Source organism: Crocuta crocuta, unplaced genomic scaffold (assembly GCF_008692635.1).
Source record: "Crocuta crocuta isolate KB4526 unplaced genomic scaffold, BGI_CrCroc_1.0 scaffold16, whole genome shotgun sequence".
NCBI lineage: Eukaryota > Metazoa > Chordata > Mammalia > Carnivora > Hyaenidae > Crocuta > Crocuta crocuta.
Window position 1 is genome coordinate 7,751,974 of NW_027531893.1, and position 15,116 is coordinate 7,767,089.

Here is a 15,116-nt window from a genome sequence, read left to right on the forward strand (position 1 = left end):
CACCCTTAAGCATGTGTGGAATTCCTTCTTTAAAAAAAACTCATACAGGAGCACCTGGGTGGCTCAGTTGGTGAAGCGTCTGACTTTGGCTCAGGTCAAGATCACACATCAAGCCCTGTGGGGTCAAGCAGCCTGGAGCCTGCTTCAGATTCTGTGACTTCCTCTCTCTCTACCCCTCCTCTGCTCGTGCTCTGTCTCTCTCTCTCTCAATAAATAAATAAACATTATGAAAAGAGAAATATTAAAAAAAAAAGACTCCTACCCCTCCAACTCTGGTTTCTAAGTTTAATTTAACAGCAAAAAATATCTCTCACACAGAAAACTGAGTATAGGGTAAACCTGCATCTGCCCAAGTTTGCTGAGATGGATGTCATAATTATTATATGGCTTCCACAAAACAATTTGTACAATTTATGGCCAGGAACCTTTTCCATTCCTCTCCTCCTTTTTGTTTGTATTGTTTTTTGTTTTTTGTTTTTTTTTAAAGGGGCGGGGGAAGCAAGAAAACAACCCAGAAGCTGCACTGGGTGACAGGAAGAAAGGGGCCAGCTAGGCCTCACACACTCTTTCTAACCATCGTCATCCACGTTTACGTCCAAGGTCTGTCCAAACCAACAGTGTATGTCGAAGAAAAGACCACGGCAGAAACAAACGTACAAAATCCATCTGTGGGTCTCAACTGGAAATCCATCAGAATTTTCTGGTATCTACTAAGATCAAACACGCATGCATTTTATGGTTCGGCGGTTCCCGTCTTTGGTATATACGAAGGGCAGTGCACTCACTTGCACAACGAAAGGCATGTGTGAGGGTGCCCTTGGTAACACTACCCCGAACAGCCCCGAACGAGACGCCACGCCAGTGTTCACGGAGATCAGGAGAGATGGGTGACTCTGCGACGTGTCCCCATAATGGAATTCCACGCCGCCGCGGCCATGGCAAATCTGCCAAGACGTGCAAAGATCTCACAAAGAGACTGCTGAGCTGAAAGACGATGAGTGGGCAAGAACATGTCCGGTGTGACTTTATTGAGATGTTAGGATAAGAGGCTAAAAGAATCTACCTTTAGAAGCAAGGCTGGTGGCTGGCAAAGGGCGTGGCGGGGTTTCTAGGTTTTGGCTATGGATGGTCAGTTTGGACAAAGTCATCCAGCACCATCCTTAACATGTGTATCTTTTCCGCATTTGTGTTATGCCTTGACGAGATGTTTTAAAAATTACTGCGAGCCAGAGTGCGCAGTGAGTGAACAAGTTTGGATAAGTCGTGGGCTTGACTTCTCAAGCGCTGTCCCAGCCCCTGCTGGGATGTCAAAGAGTTTCCAAAAAGACTGAAGGGACAAAGTGCTACGGGCCAGAGCTCCTGAAATCGTGCAGAGAGTGGGCCTGAGGGTTCAGACGGGCCCGTCCACCCCTCCAGGTACAAAGGAGCAGCAAGCGCTCCGCGTTGGGCCCACACACAGATAGAGGAAGAGGCTGTGGATGAAACTAGGGGATAATGCACCACAGTCACGTTGCACATCCCCCAAGCATGCGCTTTGCACATCTCCGGCGTTTTGAAGAATCCATGGAAGAGAATTTAACCTTTGCACCAAGTAACAGCATTGGCAGTCGGGTCGTGTCTGTGTACTGGGCATTGTGCAAAATGCCTTCTGACACATTTTCCCTCGATCCCCACAAACCCCTATGAATTAGGTCCCGTTAGGATTTCCGTCTTGCCCATGAGGCCGAGAACAGTTCAGTGTCTGTCCCAAGCCAGGCACAATATCAGCGGGAGGAAGGAGAGGCACACTCGGGCTTCACCTCCTAAACTCCTAGCCTCCATGGGGCCTTTTCTCAACAGCTTCCCCTCTGCGTTTGCTATGTCTGCAGTGCCAACAGGTGGACGGGGCCATCAGCGTCCCTTTAGAGACCCTGTCCTTCTTTCCTTTCTCCTTTGTCAATGCTATACTATCGGCTTTCCCATAAAGCTGCCTGCCAAAAACTCCTACCCCAAATCTGACAAAAGTCTACAGCACTTTGTTTTCAAGCACTTTAAAGAAGATGACAAATTCTAGATCTTTCTCTTTGGCTAAAACATCCCACAGGGTTGGACCAGCTTCTCTATCAGGTGAAGAATCCCCTTTGGTTCTGGGCATTTCAGTGTCCTGGATTTGCATTTCCTTAACACAACTCAGAAGGAAACCTGCGAGGCTCATCAGATTAACAAAAGCAGCCCTCATGTGCGGTCCATCTGAACCACAGCTACTTTCCAGAAAACACAGCTGCAAAGGTAGGTAAGCACCAAGGCACGCAGAAGTCATTTTCAGTGAGGTTTCTGCAGGGGAAAAAAACAACAACCCATCATCCTTACCCTGTTTTCAAGCTGACCAAGGCATCCTCCACTCCCTTCTGATTGAATTTGGTCATGTACTGATGCATGTAGGGGTAGTTATTACGAATGTTTCTCTCGGTACTGCCGTTAGGGACCGTGCCGAATCGGAAAGGTGGGGAATAGTCGTGGGGTCTCTGAAACTGGAGAGACAGACAGACAGACAGACAGGACAGAGACAAAGAAAGAAGGAGGAGAAGTCAGCCACCATTGTGTCTCGGATCGGGAGTGAAACATACGCACGCCCTAGCTCAGGACAGCTGAAAAAGCATTCATGTCTGGGTTTCCTTTTTTTATCTAAGCACACCTGCCCCTGGCCTGTGAGCTCTGGGAGGTCGAAACAGTGTCTGTCTTGTTCCCAACTATCCCCCAGGGCCCAGCACAGGGCCTGGCTGGGTGTGCGATAGGAATTTGGTAGACTGGCTTTTTCGACCCCATTGTAGAGACTGGCCTCGCAGTGGGCACACGAGCCATGCTCGGGGAACCTAATGGTGCTGGGACGAAGGTATTACTTTTAGTTCATTCATCTACCTTCTCATGAAATCTGTTTTCCCCACCAATCACTCCCTTCTCTGAACCTCATTCACAGTTACCATGACTCGTCCTAGGCAGTGATGAAGACCAACAGAACAGATCAGCCCGGAATACGCCTCCTCGGCCTAAGGATTCTCCCAGGCTGGCTATGTTTTAGAAGTGGCAGACACGGGGTCTGAAGAGTAGAAGTTAGCCCGTTTGTAAGAGGCATTTACACTGATGTTGGCAGGGGTATCTTCCTCTCAGCACCTGGAAAGGGAAGATGCGTTGTCCGGAGAAACTCTTCTCATTGTTGAAGGCACCAACTTAAGTTTATAGGACAGCTTTCACTCTTGTTTACTGTGCTTTTCCTGACAACCTCCCCTAATGGGCCTCCTCAACCCTGCCACCCACGTCTCTCTTTTGTTCTTAGCTGGCGATGGGGTTTAAGCTGGTGGCTTGGGCCACTGCAGAGAGCTCCCCAGTTTTCCTGGGCATGTCCCATGTCTACAGAAGGTATCCATGCTATTAAACTTTTGTCTGTTTTTGTCCTGTTCATCTATCTTTTCTTATAGAGGTGTCTCAGCCAAGAATCTAGAAGGGTAGAGGGAAATTTGTCTTTCCTCTCCTACAATGACTAGATGTATGCCATTTTCTCATTCTCCACTCACTCATTCATGCATCATCCACTTACTAGGGACCTAATATATTCCAGGCATAATGGCAGCCTCCATGAACGTTTCTTGAACTGAAGTCCTGACTAACCATTAGCTAGCTTCGTGGGGATGCCCAAGTCTCGGAAGCTCTCAAGCCTCCATCAAGTTTGGCTGTCCATGCTCCACTTGTCTTCCCTGTTTGGCTGATGCTCTGTTCATGACTGTAGTGTTTGGGACAGCCCAACGAGACAAGGATTCAGGAGAACTAGGTCTGAGTCCCAGAAACACAATTAAAACGTAGAGTCAGCACAGGGCAATAGGTACAAGTGTAAGCTCAGATTCAAAGGTTAAAAAATCAGGTTCTATCATTTGTGAACTATGGGACCTGAGATAAGGCACTGCCTCCATTTATTTTCTAGATCAGTACTTCTTTTGTAGGGGTCAGTGGGTCATTCTAAAACTGTTAAAATCTGTCAAGTAATTAAAAGTGCCTGGAATAGAGTAAGCACTCAAAAATTATTATTATTACTTTTCATTTTCATTATCGGCATGGATCCCCAAAAAAGGAACCTGGGCTTCATTTTTCCATGAAATAGGAAATTCTGGAACTCTAACATAATGATAATAATGACTGGCACTTTTTGAGGACTTGCTCAGGGCCAGCATTGTGCCAAGGAGTTTACAAATGCTGGAGCATTTAATCTGCACAATGAATCTGCCAGGTAGCTAACCTTAGAGGCTCCATTTTACATATGGGGAAACTGAGGCTCAGAGCGGTTACATCACCTATTTAGGATCCCACTGCTTTCACGTAGCAGCCCAGAATTTAATCGTAGCTAAACCTGACCTCAGGTTAAGGTCTGAACTCTGTTTTCCTCAAAGATGGTCGCTAGTAACACCTCCCCTTTTAGAGGGAGGACCTTGCAACCCACAGAAGGGAAAGACCCCCAGCAAACCAATGGCGGGACCAGGGCTGGGATCTAGAAGCGTCTCAGACTTCCAGGTCAGCATGTCTTCCACGTAGCTACGAACGGCTGGAGAAGGCGTCCAAGTTTACCCGAGTCAGACCAACCATAACCATAATTCTTCCTTCCAGACTCACACTTCGTTTCACCGTTAATTAAAATTTCCACTTGAAAATCGTGTCCCCTACATTAGGCAAGCCGCTGCGTAATAAGCAGCTGGCACTGCATTTGGGGGAAGTGGCCATACATTGTCCAAATGAGGTCTTCCTGCTAGGTGGCTGGTGTTGGTAGTGTGTGTGTGTGTGTGCGCGCGCGCGCGTGCACACGCGAGCACGTGCATGAACGGCAAAATGCTCTCTGCACTCACTCTGGCAGGCAGTGCCTCAACTCCTCACCAAAAGAGGAGGCGGCACCTGCCTGGCTCGTCAGCTCTGTAGCCGCCTGGCTCTGGGGACAGAAGTGTGTACTCTTCACAAATCTAGGAACTGCATCAGCTGCTCCCAGTCTCCAGAGGTGGGGGAGGTGGCCCATTTGACCAAATGTTGCCCACTTCACTCCCCAGCTGCTGCAGAGGGGCCATGGAGCTCTTTAGGTTTTCTTTTGTCCCTACCTTGGGTTTGCACAGTGATGGAGACAGGTATTCAGCCCCAGTGATGAATTTCCACACTTCTCTGGCCTTGACCTGTACCATCATCCCCACAGAATTCAGCCCAGTACCGAGATCCAAGAACCTTTCCCACTAGAGTAAAGGCTGTCAAATTCTCAATACACACTCCATGGACTAGGACATTTCTTCATGTCTATTCTGTACACACACACACGCCACCTCCCTGCACTCTTCCTACATGTTATATATTCTGATGTCATCTGTGATGTTCTATTTCTTTAGTGGCCACAACCCTTAAATTAATTTCATGGCTCACTAAAAAGCCAGGACCTACAGTGTGAAAAATAGTTAGGGGTAAGCTCCTCTCTTAAATCCTTGGGCCTCCTATGGAGGACAGAGGCCATGTAGTTTACCGAAATGATTTCTTGTGTAACTTTCTCCCGAGAGTTCCATGTGCAAACAGAACAAAACAGATGTGGGCTCTAGCAAAGGAATGGGTGGTGCAGAGATGTCCATGGTCAGCAAGACCGCAGAGCAATGTAATCACTGTGCCTGGGGGTGGGGGAGTCAGTGGAACTCCCTGGGGCTTCTCTCACTGAAGACTACCCTCACTGGTCAAGTTCACTGCCTTTACTTGGTCTTAGGCTTAGACAATTCAGCTCCTCATCTGCCCCTTAGGAACTGAGTCATTTGGGGCAGCTGCTTAAGCTCTCTGAGCCTCAGTTTCTCTGTCTGTAAACTGGGGACTGCTTTTGCAATTAATCATTTGGTCCCTGAAAGAATACGTGGCTTGATATATATCACCTCATTACATGCTGTCACCCAAAGTGACTTTAGCCAAATAACAGAGCCAGTTTCTTTCTCATCTGGAGAACAAAGGATTAGAGGGTTATATTCTGAATTCTTTTTCTGTCCAAGTCTGGAAGTCATCCAAGTGGCTAAGACATGGCAAGCCCTTTGGGATGGAGGAAATAGAGACACAGGCCTGGGGAATAAAATGCTTAGGGCAAATGTGGCAACGGACCGGGGCATTTCTTTATTCCTCTTACACACCAAACTTCACTTTTATTAAAAATATCTAGGAGTGCCCGGGTGGCTCAGTTGGTTGAGCATCCGACTTTGGTTCAGGTCATGATCTCACAGTTTGTAGGTCTGAGCCCCACGTTGGGTTCTATGTTGACAGCTCAGAGCCTGGATCCTGCTTTGGATCCTATGCCTCTCTCTCTCTGCCTCACCTACTTCTCCACCTACCCTGTACTCTTTCTCTCTCAAAAATAAATAAAATTAAAAAAAATTTAAAAATATATCTGTCTTCTGTGGCTACACATACGGGACACTGGCATATGGAGCTGTTTCTCGAGTATGGTCTGCTCCTGCCAGTGACACACCACAAGCCTCTGAAGGTCAGCATCAACCGACTGTGGCCCTTAGAAGGGAGGAGAGGCTTAGGGGCCTCTGTTCAGCCAGTGACCACCCAGAAGCACAACCGCAGGGTCAGGGACAGCACAGCTCCATGGGGACACATCCACGGGCTCCTCTACCAAGGCAGGATCCCCCATGGTCACAAAAGGCCAACCAGCACAGTGATGCTTCTCGCCCCCAGGCAGAATAGCTCTGAGGCAGGAATGCTGAGGAGGAGGAGGAGGAGGAGGAGGAGGTGGCCGGAAGGAGGAAGGAGCATTTATAATAGGATTATCTACCAAGTACCAGACTTGGTGTGAGGATTATTGCTAATCCTCATATCAATCTTGCCAGAAAGTTATTAATACCCACCCCCACTCTAACTAGGAAATTAAGCCTTGGGGACACTGACATACTGAAGGCCACACGACCATTTCATGGCAAGGTCAAGGTCTGAACGCAGGTTCATGTGACCCCAATCCTGCTGTTGGTCTTCCCACTGCCTTCATGTGCCTCCCAGGGACAGAGCTCTCCTACCCTAGTGATGGCCAACATTTGGGGAAGGTTCCCCATCAACATTCCAACTTCTCTCTAGCATTTCCTAGGGGTACATCTACCTATGAATCTGCCAATTTATAATTTAAGCCTGAGCTCATCTGGGCACACCATGGGCCTCAACAATGCTTTTCCCAGCAAGAACTCAGACTACAAAATGCTTTCAAAGCATCGTAAACCTCAGTTTTTATACAGGTAATCATGGTTTTTTAAAAAAAAAAAAAGGGAAGAGAAAGGGGGAAAATAAACCTCACTGGGTACAGTATCAAAATAAATGATTCCGTATAGATTTTTATCTTGCAGAGTTTCTTGTTGTATCTGCTATTAATCTTCTGGGAGCATTTAGCTTATTTACTCCAAGAATTTTGCTGTTTATCTAATTGTATCACACATTTAATTAAAAGAACTATCTGCTTGCCACTAATTCTCTGAGCTTGTGAGCCGAGCTGTGTCCCGTGAGGGTTTGGTATCTGTTAGGAGGTGTCTCAAGCCAGAAGGTCAGTCAAATTATCAGCAGTTCTAATTAGCTTTCCCACGAGCGGTCATGTTATTTAGACCCAAAACTCCATAGCAAGGGATTTTTTTCCTCACCCTTGCCTTTGAAAATACCAACAAAAAGCAAAATATGCTGCCAGTTGCTTTCTTGAAAAATCCTGCTCCCCACTGCTTTTGCTGTACCTCAACCTGCCTCTTGGACGGGCTGTATTTTTGTTCCCGTTCTGTGATGGAGTCACGCGCTGGGCGCTGCTGGCCATAGGGGATTCTTTGGGCTATAAGTGCCACGTTCAGGGTTGTGGTCTCCTCTCTCGCTACAATCTCCTCTCCCAAACGTGTAGGGAGGAATGAGGAGGCATGGCCAGTTTCCGTGAGTATAAGAGCATGGAGTGAACCGTGCCTCTGAGTCTGCCCTGCCCAGGCGCAATGAAGCGGCTGGGGTTTGGTGCTCCCACGCTGGTGAGTTGCTGATTACACCTAACCGAAAGGACTGGGGGAACTCAAATTTCCAGAAGTTTAGTGTTCTAGTGCCCCAAGGTAATCATCCTATGAAGAGCCCCGTTATGAGCCTCTATCTGCAAAAGTGGGAAGGGGATACGGAACCGGAAGACGGACCCCAGGAGCCCCAGGTGAGGTGCCTACAATGTCCTACACGCCGCGCATTTCTCACCCAACAAACGTGTCCTGAGCACCTGCTGAGCGCCAGAGAACTCTCTCCGAAGCACTCTCCTGAGAGCCGCTCCACCCGTGTCAATTTTAATCTCACAGGTTGTAGCTCCTGTATACTACTTGTTCCTGCCTGGAATTTTGTTTCCCATTTACATTCACGTGTGTGTTATTTCTTTCCACTAGAATTGAAGTATCATAGGGGTATGAGCTCAGGCTGCCAAGATTACCACAGTGGCTGGGAAGATCTCTCCCAAGAGGTGACATTTTCCCTAAAAGACCTGGAAATCAAGGAGGAGCCGGCCATGAATAATGGGAAAGAACATTCAAGGCAGAGGGCAGAGCAAGTGCAAGGGCACTGTGGTGGAAATCTGCTTGGGGTAATGAGGGTACGGGGTGGGAGGCTCTGTGAGCAAGAGGGAGGGGACACGTGAAGGATGTGGCAGATAATACAGGGCTCTGTCGCCATGGTAGAGTGGCATTTATTCCAGCCACAGTGGGAAGCCATCAGAGAGAGGCCAACCACTCACCCCTGCCGCTCATCATCCGACGGCAGGCCTTCTCTGTACCTCTTTCAACCACAGCATATGTCACGGATAAGCTGTTAGGGCTTTTGATGGCTGATTTTCTATTCAGTGGTTTGTTGACGAATGCCAAAAGAATATATGTAGACTTATGTCAGCAAGACATGCTGGTGAGATTTTATGCAGAGAGACAATTATCCACATTTGCGAAACTGAAAGTCTTTGCAAGGCAGCAATCCCCGCACTGCTGAGCTTAGCAAGTCGGGATCCATTTCCTGAACCTCAGATTTCAATGGAAGGCTGCACCCAGTTTACCTCTTTTCTTCCTCCGGGTGCTTTTCTGAATAGCCACTCACACCCCGCCACCCTTGTGGCATTCCAGCGGAGAATGCAGCCAGCAGGTGTGATTCCTGCCATCTTCCTGATAGGGGAAGAACGGCCCCTCGAGGGAGGGGTAGAGAGGGGTTGGAGTAAAAAGGAGCCGCTGCCGAATGAAAAACCTCTCTGCTCCTTTTGTGCCCTTGAGGAAATTTCAGGTGAGTCGGGAAGGCAGCCGGTGGGGCCTACACGGCTACACGGGTACAAAGGTGCTGTCAATTTTGTCTCTGGGTAGGCTTTAGGGATGACTCTCTTTCATGTCAGACACAAGAGATCCAGGCATGGGGTACATTACAGACTCAAGTGAGGCAAGAGACAGAGAGGTAGCTACAGACTCAGAACACCCCACTTCCCCTCAAGTTTGCCCTCGTCCAGGCTCGTGGGCCTCCAGCACCATGTGCTCTCTTACAGGGAGAACTCCAGCCCGAGGTACAACGTGAGTCACAGAGCCTCAGTGCCACCGTCATGATCCTATAAACACGAGCAATGGCCATGTGGAGAAACGGTGCTTCCAAATTAGATCTGGAACCTTTTAGACCCAGGAGAGCTAAGCTTAAGGTTCTGTTTCTTAATTTTTTTTTTAGAAATATGCCAATTTAAGTGAAAAGAAAAAAACAAAACAAAACCCAACCTGCTGGCTTTGTGCTTTACAGTTGACAGGTTTGGATGGGCCCTTCTGAGAAGAGAACGTTTAAGATCAACCCCTCGGGTGGTGGGGGAAGTAAGGTGACCTTACCTTTTTGTCACTGAGGCCGGTCACTTGGTCCACAAATTCCTCCTGGATCATGAAAGCGGCCAGGTTGGCTGTGTAGCTGGCCAGGAAGATGACGGCGAAGAAGGCCCACACGGACACCATGATCTTGCTGGTGGTCCCTTTGGGGTTCTGGACAGGCACGGAGTTGTTGAACACCAGGCCCCAGAGGAGCCATATAGCTTTTCCAATCGTAAAAGAAGGCCCATGGGGTGCTGTAAACAACAGGAAGGGCATTCTCAGAATTTTCTCGAAAGGGTGACGTGGTGGCTACCAGCCATCCAGCCGGTTGCCGGGAGACAGAACCGTCTCATGGTTGTGCCTCTTCATTGCCCCAGACCCCGTTTTAATAATGAGCATTTCCTCCACGTTTCTATCTCACTGGATTTTTTTTTTTGCCCCATTTCTTAAAAGAAGGGGAAATAAAATAAAAATAAAAACACAAGAGAGAAAGGAAAAGAAAATGGCTAGGCAAAATGAGGTTTTTAATTTGGATTTGATTTCCATTTGGGGAGCCAATCTCCTGAGTCAGTGTAGCGAGCCTTGCAGAAATGCATGTGTGGGGCCGTTTCAGTTCTCACAGGCCGTGCTACCAGCTAAGAACCGTGCAGTCCAGTGGGACTGACATGTGGCAGTCTAATCCGACTGTCCCTAGCAGCCCCTTCTGTTCAAACTCAGATGTGAAGTGTGTCCAATATAGGAATTAAACCCAACTAAAAATCCTCTGCAAATGGAGGCGTCAAGGAACCCGAGTCACAGAGCTGAATCCTCCCATTGCTTCGCAGATGGAAGGCATTTGGTTGCAGGTCATGGAAAATGAACTCTGATATCACAGCACTTTTTCTTCCTCGGTGTATCCTCGCAACAGCTCTGCACCCCTTTTAAGATTCTTAACTGTTCTTTGTAGCAATCTTCACTCAAGAGGCAGAACCACACGGCACAATTTATTGGGGTAGGGGGTATGCGGGCTGTAAAATGCATGCCTTTGGGCTTTCACGTCTGTTTTGTGCAAGAGGAAAAAAATCAATTTATGCCCTCATTTCATGGGAAAAAGGACTCCCTTTAACAGAAGGTTAATTTTTATGTCATTTACGTAAATGAAGACATGAAAAAATGATCCACTCAGACTTCGGTTCGCAACGCAAGCAAGTGGGCAATAAATAAAGGAGCAGAAGTGAATCACTGACGAGAGGTATGAAGTTCTGGGCAGGGAGCCTGGGAGAAGCAGCCTTTCTGCACACTGAAGGCCAAACCCAGATGACGGCAATATTTATAATAACCCTATACAGCACATCAAAGGGAAGGCAATTAATTTTGTTATTCTCAATCTCAAGCGCTTATGTTTCTCTTTGCCTAGTTTTATAATCTTCTGAGCTTATTCCCAAGATGCCAAGAACTCTTAGGGAAAGAAAAATAATTAAAGTCAATCCAGTCAACTTCATGAACTACTTAATTTTGTCAGGGATACAGGCTGATCAGAAGTGACGGCTATTTGGGAATCAGAAAGAGGCAGTTGCAAGGGTGCTACCCAAGACTTTTGGGAATTCCGGATTCATAAATACTGTTACTGAGATGGACATAAAACCTTCCCCCATAAAGCATAGTGAAATATAACAGAAAGCCATCTTGCACAAAGAAATCAGTAGCTGTCATGTCTGGAGAGTTTCTTAAGCAGATGAGCAGGAAACAAAAAACCTCGAAGTGACGGAAGGGCTGGGAACTTTGCCTGCCCGATTCCGATTCCTTACTTTACAATAGTCTTTGAAGGGTGAGCTTTGGCCAGAGGAGGGATGGTTGCACGTGATGGCCTTTGCACTGTTTTTCATCTTGGAAGATGTATATCTGATTTATCCTCTTAGCTCCAGCCAAGTCCAACCCACCGTAATCCTTTCTCTCAGAAAACAAGCACCTCCCTTCCACTCCTTCCTGCCCTGCCTATTATCCGATAGAGCAGCCCGTGACCCTCCTACACTGTACATGATTTATCCTGCCTTTCCCGCCATCTACTGTCCACCACACTCATTCACATCTTTTCTGTTTCATCAAGATTGATTCCCCATCAAGGCCTTTCTTTGCATTTGCTGTTCCCTCTGCATGAAATGCTTGTCCCTCCATTTTTCACACGACTTCTCATTCCTTCGGGTCCTCACCTCCAATGTCCCAAAGTTCTTCCCTGCTTGGCCATCTTACCTAAAGCAGTGGCCTCACCCTGTCACCTCACTTTGGATTTTATTCCCCTTCTCCTGACACTTATTACTATCTGTGATTATTAATGTTATGGGTTCACGTGTTATCTTCACAACTAAATTCTCAGCTCCCCGGGGGGTCAGGAAGTCTCCGTCCAGGTTACCATGCTGTCCCTCTGCACCAGCACAGTGCCTGGCACATGGTACCTACTCGACAAATACTCATCAAAGAAGTACCTGAATTCACAAACAGCACAAGCTCTGATTCCACAAACGTAAATGTGGTGCGGTCACTCCCAGAAAACCTTCCCAGACTCCACGCTGTTGGAACCTCCATATTGGTTAGTTACATCGCCCGTGGAGGATGGCGATTCTCACACTTACGAGACAATTTATGAGTGTTTATGCCACGTACACTACGTTAGCTTGACTAGAGATGGTTTGTGTAGTTATCACCACTCTTCGGTGGGTAGGAAGTGGGAGGATCTTAAGAAAACTAAGTTCCTAGCAGAATCCCATGACCTGCTGACTGTTTCCAATACTGGATCTTCCCAGTGAGGAGAATACATGGCCAAATGAAGCACCCTGATATTAAAGGGCTGTATGCTGAAGACCTACTGTCTGCCACTGACGTAGTCATTTTTCAGGAAAGAGGTGTGGTCCTAGCAGCCCTCTGATGCCATCCACTAAGAACACATTGTACATTGAGGAAACTTCACTCAAAGTGATATAACGTGTTTGGGTCTTTGCATAGGAGCCTCTTAATAAGCTAGAGCCAATGAATGTCTCCCACTGCAATTTTCTATCTACTGATTGCAGTTCTATCAAGTACAATGCACTAAGGTCAGGCACTGTCAAGAGGAAAATGTAATTCTTTGGGGGAAAATACCACTTTATAATTATTTTTACTGTCAAATGAATGCAAGTATGATTCAGTAGTCTGGAGGAAGTTCTTAAACTAGAATCTGTAAAAGCCATTTCCTTGGCATAGACTGATGTCGAGACTCTCAACAACCTTAACATTTCTTTTGACACAGATTTTGAACATTAATTGCCAGAAAACCTTCTTCAGATCTGCGTTCTCAACAAATCGCCAGTGGTTTCCACCTAACAGCTACAGACTGCTGTAGGATAACACGGTTAAAAACGTTCCATTTTGTTTGATTCCCCTTTTCAGTTGAAGCAAATAACCTGCAAAGGGCACAGAATTACAAGTAGTATCAGTGACCTAGCACCGTTCATGTAACAGAACAGCCGGGCAACATGGGGTGACGTGTTCTCAAGCTGAAATATTTGTCCAAAGTCAATGAAATAGCATCAACATGAAGGAGGCCTCACCTTTCCCTTTGGCTAAGCTTCTGTTGTACCCAACAGGGCTGAAGTACTCGAAGACAAAAACAGCGATGGCGGATACAATGAGCAGCATGACGAACATCATCACCCAAACGGAGGCGCTGAATGGTTCTGTGGATGAACAGGCCAGAGGAGTGGAACATGGTCAGTTTGCAGAACCTCACACCCAGGGCCAGCGGGAAGCCCAGAGGTCTGTTTGTAGGCTCACCGGGAACCCCTCCCTCATGTGCTTCTGATCATTCAAAAGAAGCCAGTCATTGTTGATGCATACGCCCACACCATTCTTGATTGCCTTCATATTTGAGGCATTTTATAAGACTGCACATAAAAGGGTAAAAATAGAGAAGAGCATAGGATGCTTTCCAAATCAGGTCAAGGAGAGTAAAAACAAATGGCAGAAAGAATGCAAAGAGAGAGGCCATTGGGTCTAATAGGATTATAGCATCATCCGGGGACCAGTGCTACAGGGACTCAATCCTAAGGCTTCTGCAGACCAGCATGGGTTTTATTCTTATTTTCTCTTGGATTCTTACATGCTGGAGGGGTGATCTGTGGGAAATTCCAGAAGGAAAGGGAGCGTTACGACCTGGTAGAAGAGGATAGTAAAATCATGGGGTTGACAGCAATCAATATTGGAAGGTCACTGTCTGCCACCACTACGACCATTACTACCACACTCTCCTCTCTGCCGTCTGTTCTAGACAGATGAGATCTCTACAATTTAAAATCTTGTTGATGTTGGAAATGGGCCCGAATGCATTTTGAAAAGTCATTTGAGGATATCATATTCGCATGGTAATTGGGTGAGAAAAGCACTGCTTAAAGCATAGAGACAATGAAGTAGTAGATGGATAGATGGTAATTTCCCCTGAAAGTAGTTTACATCAGCTCATTTTCATATGGATGTCTCAGAAGGGCAGGCCAAGTCACAAGGTTCTAAATCTTAGAATGCTCTAGAAAGTTAAGGATTTTATTTAAAATAAATTAACATTTATATTCAGTCTGATTGAGGATATGAAAATGGGCTGAATGGAGCCATTGTATCCAGAGAGGTTACACATTTGCTAAAAAATCAACAGAGACTAAAATTTTGAAAAATGAACATATATCTACCTGAATGTGTCACTGGGAAGAAACTGCCCTTGGATACCAATAAACTTATAATCCTTTTCATCAGAAGGAAACATTTTCTGAGAGTAAAATATAAGAAGCCCAATAACACCTTGAATAGTAGACATTTTGTTACTTTTAAATTGCTTTTCTGATGAAGCTGGTAATAATCATAAAGAATTAGGCTGGTGGCAAGCCACCCTATCATTAAAGTCCATGACTACCTAACACAGCTAGAGGTCATCATAAATTCCAATTTAATGAGTTTACTATATAACAAGAAACTAATATGTCCGAAGCTTTAACTACATTGGATAATTTAAAAACTGGTAAGAATGCTTGGCAATGCAGTTTCAATGATGCAAATATGTTAAAAAGTAACAGGTACCAGCACAGCCTACTTAGGTTAAATAACACAAGATGAGTTCAGAGAAATCAATGAGATTGCAACCATGATATATCTTAGTTAAAATTAGCTTGGGTAATAACAATATTATATCCCTGAAATCATTGCAATTGGGTAATGAGGTGTATCCAAAAAGGCAGAGAAGTAAAGGAATAATTAGGAGATTAAAAATACTCAATATTC

The 15,116-nt window shown here is 46.2% G+C and overlaps 1 protein-coding gene across 1 annotated transcript in view; it reads right to left on the bottom strand.

Annotated features, from left to right (window-relative positions):
- The window catches only part of GRIN2A (glutamate ionotropic receptor NMDA type subunit 2A), a 364,034-nt gene that overhangs the window by 47,279 nt on the left and 301,639 nt on the right, over positions 1–15,116 (bottom strand). The window contains exons 7-9 of the mRNA XM_077773268.1: positions 13,403–13,528; positions 9,864–10,093; positions 2,350–2,510 (exon numbers count right to left, since the gene is read on the bottom strand). Of these exons, the coding sequence (XP_077629394.1) occupies positions 2,350–2,510; positions 9,864–10,093; positions 13,403–13,528 (517 nt within the window). The remainder of the gene's footprint in view (positions 1–2,349; positions 2,511–9,863; positions 10,094–13,402; positions 13,529–15,116) is intronic.